This window comes from Chiloscyllium plagiosum, unplaced genomic scaffold (genome assembly GCF_037043375.1).
Source record: "Chiloscyllium plagiosum isolate Xiang-an unplaced genomic scaffold, Cpla_swu_hap1 HiC_scaffold_47, whole genome shotgun sequence".
In the NCBI taxonomy this organism is placed as follows: Eukaryota; Metazoa; Chordata; class Chondrichthyes; order Orectolobiformes; family Hemiscylliidae; genus Chiloscyllium; species Chiloscyllium plagiosum.
The window spans coordinates 19,837,722-19,858,604 of record NW_028270185.1 but is presented as its reverse complement, the minus strand read 5'-3'; the positions used below and the strand labels follow the sequence as shown (position 1 = coordinate 19,858,604).

At 43.8% G+C, this 20,883-nt stretch overlaps 1 protein-coding gene across 2 annotated transcripts in view; it reads right to left on the bottom strand.

The window, feature by feature from the left end:
- timm50 (translocase of inner mitochondrial membrane 50 homolog (S. cerevisiae)) overlaps positions 1–14,051 on the bottom strand; it is a 165,163-nt gene extending 151,112 nt beyond the window's left edge. For both annotated transcript variants that reach the window (XM_043681019.2, XM_043681020.2), the window contains exon 1: positions 13,631–14,051. In XM_043681019.2, the coding sequence (XP_043536954.1) occupies positions 13,631–14,036 (406 nt within the window). In that variant the 5' untranslated portion in view covers positions 14,037–14,051. The remainder of the gene's footprint in view (positions 1–13,630) is intronic.
- Between the last annotated feature and the right edge of the window lie 6,832 nt (positions 14,052–20,883).

Genomic DNA, 20,883 nt, shown 5'->3' with positions numbered 1-20,883 from the left:
AAAGGCCTTTGATAAGGTGCCACATGGGAGGTTGTTGAGCAAGGTGAGGGCCCATGGTGTTCGAGGTGAGCTACTGGTTTGGATAGAGGATTGGCTGTCTGACAGGAGGCAGAGAGTTGGGATAAAAGGTTCTTTTTCGGAATGGCAGCCGGTGACAAGCGGTGTCCCGCAGGGTTCAGTGTTGGGGCCGCAGCTGTTCACATTATATATTAATGATCTGGATGAAGGGACTGGGGGCATTCTAGCGAAGTTTGCTGACGATACAAAGTTAGGTGGACAGGCAGGTAGTACTGAGGAAGTGGGGACGCTGCAGAAGGATCTAGACAGTTTGGAGGAGTGGTCCAGGAAATGGTTGATGGAATTCAATGTGAGCAAATGCGAGGTCTTGCACTTTGGGAAAAAGAATAGAAGCATGGATTACTTTCTAAACGGTGAGAAAATTCATAAAGCCAAAGTACAGAGGGATCTGGGAGTGCTAGTTGAGGATTCTCTAAAAGGTAAACATGCAGGTTGAGTCCGTGATTAAGAAAGCGAATGCAATGTTGTCAATTATCTCAAGGGAGTTGGAATATAAAAGCACTGTTGTGCTACTGAGACTTTATAAAGCTCTGGTTAGGCCCCATTTGGAGTACTGTGTCCAGTTTTGGTCCCCACACCTCAGGAAGGACATACTGGCACTGGAGCATGTCCAGCGGAGATTCACACGGATGATGCCTGGAATGGTAGGTCTAACATACGAGGAACGGCGGAGGATCCTGGGATTGTATTCATTGGAGTTTAGAAGATTAAGGGGAGATCTAATAGAAACTTACAAGACAATACATGGCTTGGAAAGGGTGGACACTAGGAAATTGTTTCCGTTAGGCGAGGAGACTAGGACCTGTGGACACAGCCTTAGAATTAGAGGGGGTAAATTCAGAACAGAAATGCGGAGACATTTCTTCAGCCAGAGAGTGGTGGGCCTGTGGAATTCATTGCCACAGAGTGCAGTGGAGGCTGGGACGCTAAATGTCTTCAAGGCAGAAATTGATAAATTCTTGATGTCACAAGGAATTAAGAGCTTAGGGGAGAATGCGAGTAAGTGGAGTTGAAATGCCCATCAGCCATGATTGAATGGCGGAGTGGACTCGATGGGCCGAATGTCCTTACTTCCGCACTATGTCTTATGGTCTCTCAAACAAGCTTACAGTTGGACTTACACTTAGCTGAGCAAAGGAAAACACCAGGGCTAAAACCGTTGGAAAGAATGGTATTCCAGCCCTGCTGCATTTGTTCAGCCACAAGAGGGAGCTCCAACAGTTGAGGAGCCTCCAGTGACAGAAAACCATAAATATAGGAATTAATATGCATGTTGCATCATTTCATTCTTGTCCCCTTGACATCCCAATGCAATTAACAACTAATGCTGTTCAAGGGAGGCTGCAGAAGGATTTGGTTAAGAGAGTGGGCAAAGAAGTGGCAGATGGAGTACAACGTGGGTAAGTACAAGGTCATGCACGTTGGTAGGGAGAATAGTAGCATGGACTGTTTTCTAAATAGGGAGAAAATTCAGAAGTCTGAAGTGCAGAGATGTGGGAGTTCTAGTCCAAGATTCTCTAGAGTTAACTTGCAGGTTGACTGAGTAGTTAGGAAGGTAAACACAATGATGGCACTTATTTTGAGATGGAAGCGAGCTGCCAGAGGGAGTGGTGAGCTGGTACAATTACAACATTTAAAAGGCACCTGGTTGGGTATATGAATAGGAAGGGTTCAGAGGAATATGGATGAGAGCAAGAGCGAGGAACCTACACTGCTAACTGTCACGCAGTGAATCTGCAGTTACTTCCTTTGCTGTTTGTATTCATGTATCTCTGGACATCAGAGTTCGACTAGGAAAACTTAAACAGCAAAATTCATAATTGATCTTGAAGGAACCTGTGTGGGGCAGCTCACAGCACAGGAACAAATAAATGCATAGTTTTAACGTGTAACCTTGCTCCAAGTATACAGCAGTGAGTAGAGTGGGTTCTTTCTTGATTATGTTTTATTGAAATCTGTCTCAATTAAGTTTTAAAAAATAAAAATCATAAGTTAACCCAGAGCACTTGTTTTTTGAAGCAAAAAGACTGCTATTTTATGGGTCTGTGATTGTGAAGAAGCAAAGATGTCCTTTATCAGAGTGATATACTCTTCTTGTCAGATGTGAGAATTTTGGCAGAGTTTACATGTTACTGAGGATTATATCTCCAGGAAGTGTCTTGGGTGTGAATCCTGTCAGATCAAATGGATCAGTTGGAGTGACAGTTCGAGGCAATGAGGAATTTACAAGAACCAGGAGTGTGAGGGATGGCAGTGATACGAAGGGATAAAAACTACAGATATGTCAGATAGATGGGTTAACTTCAGGAAAAGGTAGGAGAGGCAGGCAGGTAGTGAAGGAGTCTTCTGTGGCTATCCCCATTTCAAACAAGTATGCTGTTTTGGAAAATGTAGGGGGTGACAGACTCTCAGGGGAACGAACAGCCATGTTTCTGCTATTGAGTAAGGCTTTAATGTAATGAGGGATACGATAGGTTCCAAGCGAACAGTTGTAATAGGGGACTCTTTAGTCAGGAGGAACAGGCAGACGTTTATGTGGCCAGCAGTGAAAAATCAGAATGGTATGTTGCCTCCCTGGTGCCAAGATCAAGGATGTCTCAGAGGGTGCAGAATGGGAGAGGGACCAGCAGAAGGTCATTGTACACATTAGTACCAACAACAGAGGAAGGGAAAAGGAGGAGATTCTGAAGGGGTAATATAGAAAGTTAGGCAGAATTTAAAAAGGTCCTTGAGAATACTAATATCTGGATTACTCCTGGTGCTACGAGCTAGTGAGGGTAGGAATAGGAGGAGAGCGCAGATGAATGGGTGGCTGAGGATTTCGTGCATGGGAGAAAGATTCATATTTTTGCATCATTGAAATCTCTTCTGGGGTAGAAGTGATCTGTACAAGAAGGATGGATTGCACCTGAATTGGGGAAAAGGACTAATATACTGGCAGGGAGATTTGCGAAAGTTACTTGGGAGGATTTAAACTAGGAAGGTTTAGGATTGGGCGGAGGCAGGTTTCAGCAAGATAGTGAGGAAAGAGATCAATCTAAGACTGATACAGTTGGGAAAAGGAGCAAGTCAAACAGCCTGGGAAAGAAGGAACAAAGCAGAGAATGAGGTAAATTAAACTGCATTTATTTCAATGCAAGAGGCCTAACTGGGAAGGCAGATTAACTCAGAGAATGGTTAGCAACATGGGACTGGGATATCATAGCAATTACAGAAATGTGGTTTAGGGAGGGACAAGATGGCAGCTTAATGTGGAGGGGTGGGTGGGGGGTACGAGTGAGGAGAGGGGAAATTGGCCTTTCAGCAGGAGATTGAGAAACAGAAAGTTTTGAGAAGATTTGTAGCTCAGGTTGAGGTTCTAGATGTAGGTTTGCTTGCTGAACTAAAAGATTCATTTTCAGATGTTTTGTCACCTTACTCGGTAACATCTTCAGTGAACCTCCGGATGAAGCACTGCTGGTGTTTCCTGCTTTCTATATTTATGTTTGGGTTTCCTTGGGTTGGTGATGTCATTTCCTGTGGTGACATCATTTCCTATGGTGATGTAATTTCCTGTTCTTTGGGCATGGTAAATGAAGGGGATATAAATTTTTAAGGAGATGTCAGTTATCTGTAAGAATAATAGGGTGGTTGTGGTAGGGGATTTTAACTGTCCAAACAGACTGGGACTGCCAAAATGTTAAGGGTTTAGATGGAGGGGTATTTGTTAAGTATGTACAAGAAAATTTTCTGAATCAGTATGTGGATGTACCTGAGTAACTGAGATGTCAGTGGTTGAGTACTTTGGGGCTAATGGCCATTATTCTATTAGTTTTAAAATACTGATGGAAAAGGATAGACTGGATTTAAAAGCTGAAGTTCTAAATTGGAGGAAGGCTAATTTTGACGGTATTAGGCAAGAACTTTCAAAAGCTGATTGGGAACTGATGTTCGCAGGTAAAGGGACAACTGAAAAATGGGAAGCCTTCAGAAATGAGATAACGAGAATCCAAAGACAGTATATTCCTGTTAAGGTGAAAAGTAAAGCTAGTAGGTGTAAGGAATGCAGCATGACTAGAGAAATTGAGGTTTTGATTAAGAAAAAGGAAGCATTGTCAGGTATAGACAGGATAGAGTAAGTGAAGTTTTAGAAGAGTATAACGTTAGGAGGAGTATACTTAAGAGGGAAATCAGGAGGGCAAAATAGGGGGCATAAGATAGCTTTGGCAAATAGGATTAAGGAGAATCCAAAAGGATTTTATAAATACATTAAGGTCAAAGAATAACTAGGGAGACAATAGGACCCCTCAAAGATCAGCAGGGCAGCCTATGTGTGGAACTGCAGATGGAGGAAATACTAAACATGTATTTTGCATCAATATTTACTGTGGAGAAGGACACAGAAGATATAGAATATGGAGAAATAGATGGTGACATCTTCAAAAATTTCCATATTAGAGGTGGTGTTACTGGATGTCTTGAAAGGCATAAAAGTGGACTACAGGACCTGATCAGGTATAACCTAGAACTCTGTGGGAAGCTAGGGAAGTGATTGCTGGGCCCTTTGAGATATTTGAATCATAGATAGTCACAAATGAGGTGCTGGAAGACTGGAGGTTGGCTATGTGGTACCACTATTTAAGAAAGGTGGTAAGGAAAAGCCAAGGAACAATAGACAAGTCAAGCCTGATATCGGTGGTGAGCAACCTGTTGGAAGGAATCCTGAGGCTCATGATTTGTGTGTATTTGGAAAAGCAAGGACTGATTAGGGATAGTCAACATGGCTTTTTGCATGGGAAATTATGTCTCCCCCACCCCAGGAGGATTGATGAGGGCAGGGCAGTAGACGTGATCTATATGGACTTCAATAAGGCATTTGACAAGGTTCCCCATGGTAGACCAGTTAGCAAGGTCAGATCTGATGGAATACAGAGAGAACTAGCCATTTGGATACAGACCTGGCTCAAAGCTAGAAGACAGAGGGTGGTGGTGGTGGATTGTTTTTCAGACTGGAGGCCTGTGACCAGTGGAGTGCCACAAGGATGAGTGCTGGGTTCACTACTTTGTCATTTATATAAATGATTTGCATATGAACATAGGAGGTATATACAGTCAGTAAGCTTGCAGATGACACCAAAATTTGAGGTGTAGTGGACAGCAAAGAAGACTACCTCTGATTACAACAGGATCTTGATCAGATGGGCCAATGAGCTGAAGAGTGGCACCTGGAGTTTAATTTAGATAAATGTGAGGTGCTGCATTTTGGGAAAGCAAATCTTAGCAGGACTTATACACTTAATGGTAAGGTCCTAGAGAACGTTGCTGAACAAAGACCTTGGAGTGCAGGTTCATAACTCCTTGAAAGTGCAGTCACAGGTAGATATGATAGTGAAGAAGGCATTTGGTATATTTCCTTTATTGGTCAGAGTATTGAGCACAGGAGTTGGGAGGTCATGTTGTGGCTGTACAGGTCATTGGTTAGGCCACTGTTGGAATATTGCATGCAAATCTGGTCTCCTTCCTATCAAAAGGGAATTGTGAAACTTGAAAAGAATCAGAAAAGATATACAAGGATGCTGCCAGAGTTGGAGGATTTGAGCTATAGGGAGAGGTTGAATAGGCTGGGGCTGTGTTCCCTGGAGTGTTGGAGGCTGAGGGGTGACCTTGTGGAGGTTTATAAAATAATGAGGGGCATGGATAGGATAAATAGACAAAGTCTCTTTCCTGGGGTGGGGGAGTCCAGAACTAGAGGGCATAGGTTTAGGGTGAGAAGAGAAAGATATAAAAGAGACCTGGGGGCAATTTTTTTCATGCAGAGGGTGGTGCGTGTATGAAATGAGCTGCCAGAGCAAGTGGTGGAGGCTAGTACGATTGCAACATTTAAAAAGCATCTGGATGGGTATATAAATAGGAACCGTTTGGAGGGATATGGACCAGGTGCTGGCAGGTGGGACTAGATTAGGTTGGGATATCTGGTCGGCGTGGACAAGTTGGACCGAAGGGTCTGTTTCCATGATGTACATCTCTATGACTTTATGACTCTAAGTAACAAAGAGGATTGACGTGGGCAGAGCGGTGGGCGTGATCTATATGGCCTTCAGCAAGGCGTTCAAGAAGGTTCCTCATGGTAGACTGGTTAGAAAGGTTAGATCTCATGGAATACTGGGAAAACTAGCCATTTGGATACAGAACTGGCTCGAAGATGGAAGACAGTAGTGGTGAAGGTTTGCTTTTTGGACTGGAGGCCTGTGACCAGTGGTTTACCACAAGGATTGGTGCTGGGTTCTCTGTTTTATCCCATTTACATGAATGGATTTGTATGTGAACACAGGAGATACAGCTACTAAGTCTATAGATGACACCAAAATTGGAGTTGTCGTGGACAGCAAAGAAGATTCCCTTTGAGTGCAATGAGATTTTAATCAGATGGGCCAATGGGCTGAGGAGTGGCAGATGGAATTTAATTTAGATAAATGCAAGATGTGGCATTTTGGAAAGGCAAATGAGGGCAGGACTTAAAACACTTAATGGTAAGGTCCTGGGAAGTGTTGCAGTACAAAGAGACCTTGGAAAGCAGGTTCACAGTTTCTTGAAAGTAGAGTCTCAGGTAGATAGGATAGTGAAGGTGGCGTTTTGGTATGCTTTTCTTTATTGCCCACAGAGGGTCTTGTGGTACAGCTATACTGCTGGCTAGGTAAGTGTTTATTGTACATCCTGAAATTGCTCAGGAGTCTGGTCGCGCATTTAAACTAGCTGTCAGTCTAGACTTATCGAAAGGTTAGTCTAATAGCTGATTTATTTCCCTTAAGAACATCAGTGAACTTGACAGGGGGCACATGTTCACCATTAAGCTAGTGTTTTATTCCAAAGTATTTTTAATGGAGTTCACCATCCACCATCTGCCATCGTGGGATATGAACCCATGTCCCCACAATATTAGCTAGAGTGTGGATAACTAGTCCAGTTGCCACCACACCACTGCCTCTCCCAAGTATTCTGATGAGAAACAGAAATAAAAAGATGTTGGCTGAAACTGAGACGCAATTGAGTTAAGAAGCATATGCTTGTAATCTTTCAAAGTAACCAAATGCCTGAGTAATTAAACACTCGCTTTTCAGAAAGAACACAATGTTAGAAAAGAAAATGCTGCACAGAGATCCACAGATGCTGCTCCAAATCACAATCAATGCATTTAATGCAATATGGTAATTCAATAAACAGGTAGAATAAAAGATAAATAAAATTGAGCAGGCTGGGAAAAGTGCAGGATAGAATAGATTATCCCAGAGTAAAAACAAGGACTGCAGATACTGGAAACCAGAGTCTAGATTAGAGTGGTGCTGGAATAGATGAAGGGCTTTTGCCCAAAACGTCAATTTTCCTGCTCTTCGGATGCTGCCTGACCTGCTGTGCTTTTCCAGCACTACTCTAATCTAGATTACCCCACAGCTTTCTCAGTATCCACCAACTGTATAAGGATGGCAGAGTGCAGGGTGGTGGTAGCCTGCTCACCTTTGCATTCACAACACAGAAACTAACAAAATGCTAAAAGGCACAATTACTTTATTGAGCACGAAACTAGTCCAACCTCATCTACCCCCAGCTCAATTACAAGCAACACATTATGACTTCCCCCAACACTGATATGTCTTTCAGCTAGATTTTACATTTATATATAATCGACGAAGCTACATTTTCCCAAGGTTGCCTTGAAAATTTACCTTGCAAATAGATATGGGCAGCACAGGGGCAGAGACCCAGGTTCAATTCCCACCTCAGGCGACTGTGTGGAGTTTGCACATTCTCGTGTCTGCGTGGGTTTCCTCCAGGTGCTCCGGTTCCCTCCCACAGTCCAAAGATGTGCAGGTCAGGTGAATTGGCTATGCTAAATTGCCCATAGTGCTAGGTGATGGGGTAAATGTATGGGTGGGTTGCGCTTCCACGGGTTGGTGTGGACTTGTTGGGCCGAAGGGCCTGTTTCCACACTAAGTAATCTAATCTAAGTAATCTAATCTAATCAGATCCTATGGGCAAAATGTTCACAACTTCCAACTCACATGTCAGGGACAGCTGGAATATTTATAGAGCCCATCGCAAAGGCTTTACAGAATGAAGAAGTAATTTTGAAATCTAGCTGCTAGAATGTATGAAATGTGGCATTAATTGGCACAGAAGAGCACACAAACAGTGAAGTAATACTGATTAGCAGTGCTTCTGAAGAGATAAATGATAATTCGGAAATCAAGAGAAGTGCTTTGCTCCTCCTTGTGCCATTGGATCCTTTACATCGACCAGAGGGCAGGCAGGACATTGGATTAAAGTCTCAACGAAAAGACAGCCATTTGTCAGTGCAGCATTGGACGGTATGACTAGATTGTGATCTTGTAACCTTTAACACACAGAGGATACCACAGCACAAAGCTGACAACAGGCTTAGTAGTAAAGCTCAACTTTCAATTCCCTCCTGCATTCAAATAAACCATCAGCATTACTACCCATATTTAAAAAAAAAGGATTGGACAATTGACCAAGTTACTGGAAGCCAATCCTGATTTGTCACCTACAGGATAGTGGGAAGAAAACTGTACCAGAATTAAACAAAAAAAAGGTTAAAATTGTATTTCCAGAACACAATGGTTCATTGGAAAACTCTGGGTGCCCAAAAACAAGATGAAAGGTTATTTCAGAATGTAGTAACTGACAAAGTGAGAAAGGACCAATTATTACACAACCCATTACATGGCTGGTGCAATGATTATAGTGAGACACATCTTCCACAAATGCTGTGACAACTGTGGTTATACTCAAAGGCATTTTAAAAAAATAAACAGATTGGTAAAATGAAGAGGTGGCCTGGGAAAAGAGATTCAGTCTCTAACAGTTTTACTTCAATGTTCTCTACTAATAGCCTACTTCATTCAGTTTCTGAATTAAGTGAATCCACATGCAAGAAGACTAGTTAGCCAGCGTGGCCCTTAGAAAAAGCAACTCTCTCGTGTTTCCTTTTCAAATAACATTTTGAGAAACAAAAAGACATGACCCTCTCTCACTCGTATCCTTACATACAGATAAGGAAGGACACCACTTTGACTGGGACCAGACATCCATCCTAGGACGAGCCAAACAGAGACATGCACGAGAATTCCTAGAAGCATGCCATTCCAACCAGAACTCTATCAACAAACACATTGAGTTAGACCCCATCTACCACCCCTTAGAAAAAGAACCGGAAATGACATCACCACAGGAAATAACATCACCAACCCAAAGAAACCCAAACATATAAATAGAAAGCAGAAATCATCCATACTGCTTCGCCTGAGTCCCACTGAAGATGTTACCTAGTAGGGTGACGAAACATCTGGAAATGAACCTCCCAGCTCAGCGAGCAAACCCACATGCAGGTTTTCAAATAACTTTATAATTCCCATTTAAGTGTCTCAATGAACCACTACACTGCATCCTCGATCGAGGTGCTTCCTCGATCTTAACGACATGCTGCATGAGAAAGTTCCCTCATGTCAGAATTCCTCCTTCTTCCTTAATTTACACACTGATTTGAAAACTTTCTACTTTATTCTAAGCCACACATATCATAAGTGGACTGGGCTTTTTTCTGCTTCATCTTAATCTCCCTCTTTTGTCATCCAGGAGCTCTGGATTTATTTCCCTTACCATTCCACTCCACAAGAATATACCTAGACTGTGCCTCATCCTCTTTAAAGGCAGCCAATTCCTCAGTAACAGTTTTACCTACCAACCTTTGTTTCCAACTTATCTGGGTCAGATCCATTCTTACCCCATTGAAGGTGGAATTCCCCCAGTTAATTATTCTGACTCCAGATCATTCTTTACCCTTTTCCTTCTGCCGTTTTAAGGCAGAACTGGCTCCCATTGTTCCACTATGTCACCTGGTCCACTTTATTTCGAATAAACAGAGCCAGTGATCTCTTCTTTGCTTGGATTGGAAATACACTCGTGTATAAATTCCCTGAACATCTCTAGGAACCCTTGCATCTTTCTTTCCCATCCACTACTATCCCAGCTTACATCTGGATGCAGTCCTTCATGAGAATTAATCTCTCTCAACTCTCTAATCTCTTTGCATATTTGCTCCGCTACATCTTTCCCACTAGTTGGTGGCAATGTTCACTGTTAAAATGGAGAGAAGCCAGATGGCAAAGTATGAAAGGATAGGTTTATACACAGGATACAACTTTACAGATCTCTGCCTACTGACTATCACCCCAGTCTTTACACAGCCGTACAGTCAGAGATATCCAACTCGTCCATGCCAACCAGATATCCCAAAATAATCTAGTCTCATTTGCTAGCACTTGGTCCACATCCCTCCAAACCTTTCCAATGCATATCCCCATCCAGATGCCTTTTAAAAGCTGTAATTGTACCAGCCTTCACCACTTCCTCTGGCAGTTCATTCCAGACATGCATCACCCTCTGCGTGAAAAGATTGCCCCGTAGGTTTCTTTTATATCTTTCCCCTCTCACCCTAAACCTATGCCCTCTAGTTCTGGACTCCCCCACCCCAGGGAAAAGACTTGTCTATTTATCCTATCCATGGCTCTCATGATTTTATAAACCTCTATGAGGTCACCCCTCAGCCTTAGACTCTCCAGGGGAAACAGCCCCAGTCTATTCAACCTCTCCTTATAGCTCAAATCCTCGACAACCCCGGCAACATCCTTGTAAATCTTTTCTGAACTCTTTCAAGTTTCACAACATCCGTCCGATAGGAAGGAGATCAGAATTGCACACAATATAGCAAAAGTGGCCTAACCAATGACCCGTACAGCCGCAAACATGACCTCCCAATACTTCCTGTACTCAATACTCTGACCAATAAAGGAAAGCATACTAGGGGGCGGCACAGTGGTTAGCACTGCTGCCTCACAGCACCAGGGTTCCAGGTTCGATTCCACCCTCGCAAACTCCACGCAGACAGTTGCTCATGTTCTCCCAGTATCTGCATGGGTTTCCTCCGCATGCTCCAGTTTCCTCCCACAGTCCAAAAGATGTGCAGGTCAGGTGAATTGGCCGTGCTATATTGCCCAGTGTTCGGTACATTAGTCGGAGGGAAATGGGTCTGGGTGGGTTACTCTTCGGAGGGTCAATGTGGAGTTGTTGGGACGAAGGGCCTGTTTCCACACTGTAGGGAATCTAATCTAATCAGAATCTAATCTAAACGCTTCTTTACTATCTTATCTACCTGCGACTCCACTTTCAAGGAGCTATGAACCTGCACTCCAAGGTCTCTTTGTTCAGCAACACTGCCTCGGACCTTACCATTAAGTGCATAAGTCCTGCTAAGATTTGTTTTCCCAAAATGCAACACTTTGCATTTATCTAAATTAAACTCCATCTGCCATATCTCAGCCTATTGGCCCATCTGATCAAGATTCTGTTGTAATCCAAGGTAACTTTCTTCACTGTCCACTACACCTCCAAGTCATCTGCAAACTTACTAACTATACCTCTTATGCTCCCACCCAAATCATTTATATAAAATGACAAAAAGCAGTGGACCCAGCACCAATCCTTGTGGCACTCCATCGGTCATCGTCAGCATTACTACCCATATTTTAAAAAAAGGATTGGGCAATCGACCAAGTTACTGGAAGCCAATCCTGAAGAAATATGCATAAGAATTAAACAAAAAAAAAGGTTAAAATTGTATTTCCAGAACACAGTGGTTCATTGGAAAACTCTAGATGCCCAAAAGCAAGATGAAAGCTTATTTCAGAATGTAGTAACTGACAAAGTGAGAAAGAATCAATTTTTACACAACCCATAACATGGCTAGTGCAATGATCACCAGTCTGAAAAACAACCCTCCACCACTATCCTGTCTTCTACCTTTGAGCCAGTATCCAAATGGCTAGCTTTCCCTGTACTCAATGAGATCTAACCTTGCTAACCAGTCTCCCATGGGGAACCTTGTCAAATGCCTTACTGAAGTCCATATAGATCATGTCTACTCTCTGCCCTCATCAATCCTCTTTGTTACTTCTTCAGAAAACAATCAAGTTTGTGAGACATAATTTCCCAAGCACAAAGCCATGTCGAATATTCCTAATCAGTCCTTGCCTTTCCAAATATATGTAAATCCTGTCCCTCAGGATTCCCTCCGACATAATACATACTAAAATGAGACAAAGCATCAGTGAAAAGGTTCCATGAGGTAACCTTACAAGTTCCTTTGCATTATTTGGAGATCTGGGTGAAGAACTCTCAGGTCTTGGGTAATTTTTTAAAAAGTGCAAGGCCTGAATATTTGTTTTGTTTCCCGACATTGTTATGAATATATGTCACATTTAGCAAACATAAGTGAGCCATGTTACCTGTTTGATTACTTTACATTGGTTGTTCCTGTCACTAGGACTGTTGAGCAATCACAGAATCACATCTAACACATAATATGGTGTTTTAGGTTTAACAAATGTGGCCTTATGGCTTTTTTTGGAGTTATTTGGGAGCTCAGAAAGTCCAGGGTTTCTCATTGCTTTGGCAATGGCAGTGACTCAGCTTTTCGAGTTGACTTGTCAACTGATCAGCACTCTTTTCTCCTGTGCTCTAAACCGCTGCGGTCATTTTCAAATTTGCCCTGATGACAGCACGATAAAAAGCTTCAGCAACAGGTCTTGTTTTTTTGGTAACATTCAATTAATAGGTGCACAATTCAGCCACTGCATTTACAGTTGTGTCACAGCTCACTAATCACCCAAGCTGGTTAATTAAGAAAACTAGAATAGTCTAGTAGCCCAGTATATAGCATTCCTACCTCTGGCCAAAAATTCTGGGTTCAAGACCTACCTTAGGACATAATGGCAACAGAATCAGTCTCATAACACCAGCCACACAGTTTGATCAGCAACATGCCTGATCAGCTACAACTGTGAGATAGCTGTGGTATAACAGCCCCCATTAAGAAGAACACACATTAGTTCATTGGAGCTCTCTTTGGAGAACTGGTACAGACATGCCGGCTAAATGGCATGAAAACAAAAAAAAGTCAGAGACCACATCAGGCCAGGCAGCATCCATGGAGAGAAAGCAAGCCAATGTCTCGAGTCCAGACTGGTTAAATGGCCTCCTTCTACAATGAAACAATCCTGTGATCCTACAAACAAGTGTATCCACATTTCCAAAAACAAATTACACAGTTAGTGACAAAATCATGATGTGGAGGTGTCAGTGTTGGGCTGGAGGGTACAAAGTTAAAAATCACACAACACCACATTATAGTCCAACAGGTTTATCTGGAAGCACTACTCCTTCACCAGGTGGTGTACGGTTTCAAATAAACCTGCTGGAATATAATCTGGAGTTGTGTGATTCTCAACTTAGTGACAAAATCAGTGCAGTACCTGTATTCAGATGGACCCTAAGCTGAGAGTGACTTCAGAAAGCCGGTCCACAGTGCCACCCCGAGGCTACAGTCTACAACTGCAGCGTGACAGTTGACATAGCAAATATAGATGGAGATAACCATGCAGCAACAAGATGTTTCAGCTGGAGATTTTTCAGATGTGGACACTGAGCTGCTGCCACTCACCGAAGACGTAGACCACGGCGAATGCGCTGCCAGCCCCCAGCAGTCCCGCCAGTCTCAGCACCATTTTCTTGGCGTAGGCCGCGTTTTGTTTCTGTTTCTGCTCCTGCTCGGTGCCCGCGTCGCTGCCGCCAGCCCCTGGCTCCCCGCTGCCGGCCTCCTCTTTGGCCCGTTCCTGCTGTTGAAGCTTCTCCTGCAGGATGGCATGGGCCAGGCCTCCCGCCCCGGCGCCGCTCGGCCCGCGGCCTTTCTCGACCGACAGGGTCCGACACGCCGGGGACGAGCCAAGCTTTACCTCACAACTTTTCAACGCGGACCTTTTGCGATTGGTGGCGGGCCGGCAGCGTAGAATTTTCCCACAGAGGTCCAGGGTTGAGCGGCGACACATGCAGCTGAGCGACGCCGCCATCTTAAGCCGATCTCCCACCCCCTTTCCTCTCAACCGAACATCTACCTTGTCTGATTGACGTAGGGCAAGACCAAATGGAAGTGGAGATGCTAACGCACGGTGGCGCCTTCTAACCAATCAAGGCCGCGAAAGGGAGGACCTGACAATCAGCAAGTTCGGTTGTTTTTCGAATTCCATTCCCGCCTCCCGGTAACCGCCAAAGGTCATCACGGTGAGAGAAGGAGGACAAACCAGTTCTGAAAGGAAACACAAAACCCGATTCAAAATACCTGTGAAATCAGGCAGAAATAAATCGAACTGAGATTCAGTTATCTAAAAAAAAGGAAGAAGCACGAACTCCAGAGGTTTCACATGGGTGACAAATTTAACAGAAATTATCTATTTCCACTGCTCAGCTACTTTTTAACTGAAGATCATCAGTTCAAGGTCATCTTCAAATGAAGAGTTTATTATGTGGAGGTGCGAGTCATGGAACCTCCAAAACAGTTGGAGAAGCAGAATACTTACCAGATTTGGAAGGGTTTTGGGTATGTACTTGATGAACAAGCATGTAGAAAACTATGGCGAAAGGACTGAAGTTTGTTAATATACTCATTGACTGGATATTTCCTATCTCTAGTTGCCCTTGAGATGTCCTCTTGCAGTCCATTGCTAGAAACATGCATCTGTCCATGACGGTGTTGGTAAAAGCGACCACTGCACTGTCCTTGTGGAGATGAAGTACCACCTTCACATTGAGAATACCCTCCATCGTTTTGCGTGGCACTAACTGGGACAGACTTCGAACAGGGACGGCATAGCGGCTGAGTGGTTAGCACAGTGCCATGGACTTGTGTTCGATTCCAGCTTTGGGTGAATGTGTATAGTTTGCACATTCTCCCCGTGTCTGCGTGGGTTTCATCTGTGTGCTCCGGTTTCCTCCCAGAATCCAAATATGATGATTTGGCTGTGCTAAATTGTTGCCTGTCCTCGGATGCTGCCTGAATTGCTGTGCTCTTCCAGCACCACTGATCCAGAATCTGGTTTCCAGCATCTGCAGTCATTGTTTTTACCTCCTAAATTGACATAGTGTCTAGGGATGTAGAGATTAGGTGCATTAGTCAGGGGAAATATAGGATAGGGGAAAGGGTCTGGGTGGGTTACTCCTCAGAGGGTCAGTGTGGACTTGTTGGGCCAAATACTGTCCTCATACTGTCGGGATTCTATGAAAAGATCTAGCAACTCAAGATTGGGCACCTGGGAGGCATTGTGGGCCATCAACAGCAGAAGACTTGTACTCCAGCACAATCTGTAACCTCAGGGCCCAGTATATCTCCCACTCAAACATTACCATCAAACCAGGAGATCAGTCCTGCTTCAATGAAGAGTACAGGTGGGCATGCATGAAAATGAGATGTCAACCTGGTGAAGCCACCAAACAGGACTGCTTACATGCCAAAACAACAAGTGATTGACAGAGATCTGCAATCCTGCCACATCCAGTCGTGAATGGTGGTGGATGATTAAACAACTCACCGGAAGAGGAGGCTCCACAAATATCCCCATCCTCAATGATGCAAGAGCCTAGCATGTCAGTGCAAAAGATAAGGCTGAAGCTTTTGCAGTAATCTTCAGCCAGAAGTGCCGAGTAGATTATCTATTTTGGCCTCCTCCACTGGTGCCCAGCATTACAGATACTAATCTTCAGCCAAATCTATTTACTCGACATAATATCAAGAAAGGGTTGGAAACCTTGGAGACTGCAAAGGCTATGGGCCTTGACAATATTCCATCAAGAGTACTTAAAGACTTGTGCTCCAGAACTTGCCGCTCCTCCTGCCAAGCTGTTCCAGTACAATTACAACACTGGCATCTACCCGACAATGTGGAAAATTGTCCAAGTATGTCCTGTACATAAAAAGCAGGACAAATCCAACCCAAAGTCAATAAAATGTGAACCTGGAAAAAGCACAGGTCAAGTAGCATCAGAGGAGCAGGAGAGTCAACATTTCAGGTCAGGACCTTTCACCAGTCCTCACTATCTCCAAATCCAACACGGCCAATTACCACCCCAACAGTCTACTCTCGATTATCAGTAAACTGATGGAAGGTATCATCGACAGTACTATCAAGCAGCACCTGCTCAGTAATAACCTGCTCAGTGACACCCCAGTTTGGATTCCGCCAGGGCCACTCAGCTCCTGACCTCATTACAGTCTTGATTCAAACATGGACAAAAGAGCTAAATTCCTGAGGTAAGGTTAGAGTATCAGTTCTTGACATCAAGGCTGCATTTGACAGAGTGTGGCATCAAGGAGCCTTAGCAAAACGGAATCAATTGGTATTAGGAGGCAAACTCTCATGGTGGTTAGAGTCATACCTTACACTTAGGAAGATGGGCGTGGTTATTGGAGGTCACTTAACTCACCTCCAGGGCATCTCTGCCGGAGTTCCTCAGGGTAATGTCCTAGGCCCAGGCATCTTCAGCTGCTTCATCAAAGATCCTCCCTCCAGCATAAGATCAGATGTGGGGATGTTCGCCGATGATTGCACAATGTTCAGCACCATTTGCGATTCCTCAGACACTGAAGCAGTCCATGTCCAAATGCACAAGATCTAGACAATATCCAGACTTGGTCTGACAAGTGACAAGTAACATTTGCACCACACAATGCCAGGCTATGACCATCACCACCAACAAGAGACCATCTACCCACCGGCTTTGACAATCAATGGTATGACAATCACCGAATTTCCCCACTATAAACCTCTTGGGAGTTATAATTGATCAGAAATTTAACTGGACTCATCACATAAATGCAGTGGCTATAAGAGCAGGTCAGAGGCTAAGTAACTCACCTCCTGATTCCCGAAAGCCTGTCCACCATCTACAAGGCACACGTCAGGAGTGTGATAGAATACACCACACGCCTGGATAAGTGCAGCCCCAACAACACTGAAGAAGCTTGACACTATCCAGGACAAAGCAGCCCGCTTGATTGGCACTGCATCCACTCCATCCACCAGTGACACTCGGTAGCTGCATAGCTACAAGATGCACTGTAGAAATTCACCTAAGATCCTCAGACAGCACCTTCCAAACCCATGATCACTTCCATCTAGAAGGACAAGGGCAACAGATATATGGGATACTATCACCTTCAAGTTTCCCTTCAAGCCACTCACCAGCCTGACTTGGAAATATTTTGCCGTTCCTTCACTGTCGCTGAGTCAAAATCCTGGAATTCCTTCCCTATGACAATGTGTGTCACCCCATGGCAAGTGGACTGCAGCAGTTCAAGGAGGCAGCTTCCCACCACCGTCTCAAGGATAACTAGGGATGAGCAATAAATGCTGGACAGCCAACAACGCCCACATCCTCTTAAAAATGCATAAAAATAAAAAAAACATAGAAACCAGTCTTTCCTGGCCCTTTGATTCAAAATGATCATGGCTGATTCTCTACCTAAATGCCATGTGTTACCACTTTCTGCCCATCGCCCTTGATGCCTTTGAAATGTAAAAATACATCTATCTTTCTTCAAGATATTCAGTGAGTTGGCCTCCACAGCCTTCAGTGATAGAGAAGTCCACAGGTTCACCAGCCTTTGAATGAAGAAATTGTTCCTTCTCCCAGACCTAAATGGTTGACCTTCGTATTCTGAGACTGTGACCCCTGATTCTAGACTCCCCAATCAGGGAAACCATCCTCTTTGCATCTGATATGTCCAGCTCTGTTAGAATTTTGCACGTTGCAATCAGAACCCCCCATACTTCTAAATTCTCATGAATACGGACCCAGTCGAACCAATCTTTCCATATATGCTATACCTTGTAGCAGCCTAATGAATCTCAGCTGCACTTCTTCCATGGGAGTATGTCTTTCTTAGCTGTGATCTCATCAAGATCCTGTATGACTACATTAAGACATCCCTACTTCTGAACTCAAATCCTTTTGCAATGAAAGCCAATGTACCATTTGCCTTCCAAACTGCCTGTTGCACCTGCCTACATTCATTGACTCAAAAACATAAATTGGCAGCATTTGACAGAGAGAATTAATGTTGAGTCCAGTGAGCCTTCTTCAGAGCTCTCATTCATTTATTGATGTACAAGGAAACCCAAATCCCTTTGTATGTCCATATTTCCAATAGATGATCATTTAATAATACTAATTAAAAACTGAAAGAACTGTGGATGCTGTAAATCAGAAACAAAAACAGAATTTGCTGGAAAAGCTCAGCAGGTCTGGCAGCATCTGTGAAGAGAAATCACAGATGACCTTTCCGCAGAACCTCAGAAATAATACTCTTCTGATTTTTGCACCAAAGTTTAGAAGTTTGCATTTAGCCATGCTGTATTGCATCTGCTTAAATGTGCTCATGTCTTAAAAGTCGACCTGAAGTTGACTTTAAATGGCTTACAGGGCACAAAGCAGTAGTTAAGTTTATGAGTGCTTGCTTCAGTCAGAAGGACATAGGAATTCCCAAACAGGGGACTTGAACATGAAATCCTGGGGGACACTTGAAATGCAGCAGAAACAGAAATTGCTGGAGAAATTCAGTGATATCTGTGAAGAGAGAAACAGATACAATCTTTTAAGTCCAATATCTCTTCTTCAGAACGTCATTCTTCTAATTTTAGGACTTGAAACGTTAACTGTTTTTCTGTCTACAGATACTGCCAGATCTGCTGGAATGTGATTTGTGAATTGCAGACTTTTTTTTTATTAAGCAAACTCTCACTCACTGTTACACGATTCCATCCCCTGTATTACCAGCCATCTGTGATTTATTCTGCTGGCGCCTCCATTGCAACAGGTTGTTGTCTGTGTGTGTGTATTTTTTCGCTTCTATCTGCAACTAAGGCAGAGGAAGCAAAATTGGAATATTTTGCTGAAATGCTTACTGTGATCATGCACAGAGTTTGGGGATTGAGAGCCAAAGTGCGGGAGGAGAGGGAGGGAGGGAGGGAGAGAGAGGAAAGAAAGTGCAAGTACAGCGATGTCCATCAAGAGTTGGAAGCAGGGCCTGTTGTTAAGCAGAGGCTCAGTTGCCAGCTATCTGAAGCTTCAACACATGGTGACTTTACAAGAGAGTGTGTGTGTGGAAGAGGGGAGGTGTGAAACTAAAGACAGACCACTGGCAACCCCACCCTACCCATCCCCTAGCTATGCCTGATCCAAATTGGGGTGTCGGTGGGGCACATGGGAGGATCTGAGAGTCTCGGCCTCTCATCCTCTCTGAAATCCGAAACGCATCAAAACCTCCAGCCGTTTAGAATATCCCAGCCCTTCAGTCACCCCCTCAAAAAAGAGATTTTACCCGCATCAAAAAAAAACTTCCAGAAGTTTCACAAAGTTTAATGGCGGAGGGCCAGGTCCTGGATAAACTCCACTCTACGAGGAATACAACAGTACATTGGGAAATTTTGCTTGTAACAACTTGCCATTTCCATAACACACCAGAAATGGCCAGGTTTACTAACTGGAATCCCTAACCCTATTTTTCCCATTCTATTGCGTAATTTTCTATGATACAATGTCACACAGGAACACAACTACCACATTATAGGGGAACTACATGTAAATATGGTGGAAGCAGTTCAGTGAAGGTCCACTGAACTGATACCTGGGATTATGGCTTTCTTAAGAGGAAAGCTATGCTATCTCCATTGGTGTTTGGAGAAGAAGAGGTGATCTTATTGAAACATACATGATTATGAGAGGTCTTCACAAGAAATACTTTAAGAGGATAGTACCTCTTGTGGAAGACTTTAGAACTAGATCTTATGTTTCAAAAATAAGGGGTTTCCTGTTAAAAACAGAGACTAAGTTGAATTTTTGGAATTCTCCAGGTAAAGGGGGAGGACAGACCACTGAATACGTTTAAGGCAGAACAGTTCTTGACCAACAAAGGAATCAAACGTTAAAGTGGAGAGGCAGCAATGTGGAGTAATCAGATCAGCCAATGTTGGTCAGAGTATTAAGTACAGGGGTTGGGAGGCCGTGTTGCAGCTGTAGAGGACATTGGTTAGGCCACTGTTGGAATATTGCATGCAATTCTGGTCTCCTTCCTATCGGAAAGATGCGAAACTTGAAAGGGTCCAGAAAAGATTTACAAGAATGTTGCCAGGATTGGAGGATTTGAGCTTTAGGGAGAGGCTGAATAGGCTAGGGCTGTTTTCCCTGGAGCGACAGAGGCTGAGGGGTGATCTTATAGAGGTTTATAAAATCATGAGGGGCATGGATAGGATAAATAGACAAAGTCTTTTCCCTGTGGTGGGGGAGTCCAGAACTAGAGGGCATAGGTTTAGGGTGAGAGGGGAAAGATATAAAAGAGATCTAAGGGCAATCTTTTCACACACAGAGTGTATGGAATGGGCTGCCAGAGGAAGTGATGGAGGCTAGTACAATTGCAACATTTAAAAGGCATCTGGATGGGTATATGGAGGCATATATGCAGGTGGAACTAAATTAGGTTGGGATAGCTAGTCGGCATGGACGAGTTGGACCAAAGGGTCTGTTTCCATGCTGTACATCTGTATGACTAAGAATTTACTGAATAGCACAGGTCTGAGTAGCCTATCCCTGTACCTAATTCATTATGTTTCAGATGGGCGGCACGGTGGCTAGCACTGCTGCCTCACAGCGCCAGAGACCTGGGTTCAATTCCCACCTCAGATGACTGACTGTGTGGAGTTTGCACATTCTCCGTGTCTGCATGGGTTTCCTCCCACAGTCCAAAAATGTGCAGGTTAGGTGAATTGGTCATGCTAAATTTCCTGATGAAGGGGTAAATGTAGGAGAATGGGTCTGGGTGGGTTGCGCTTCAGAGGGTCGGTGTGGACTTGTTGGTCCGAAGGGCCT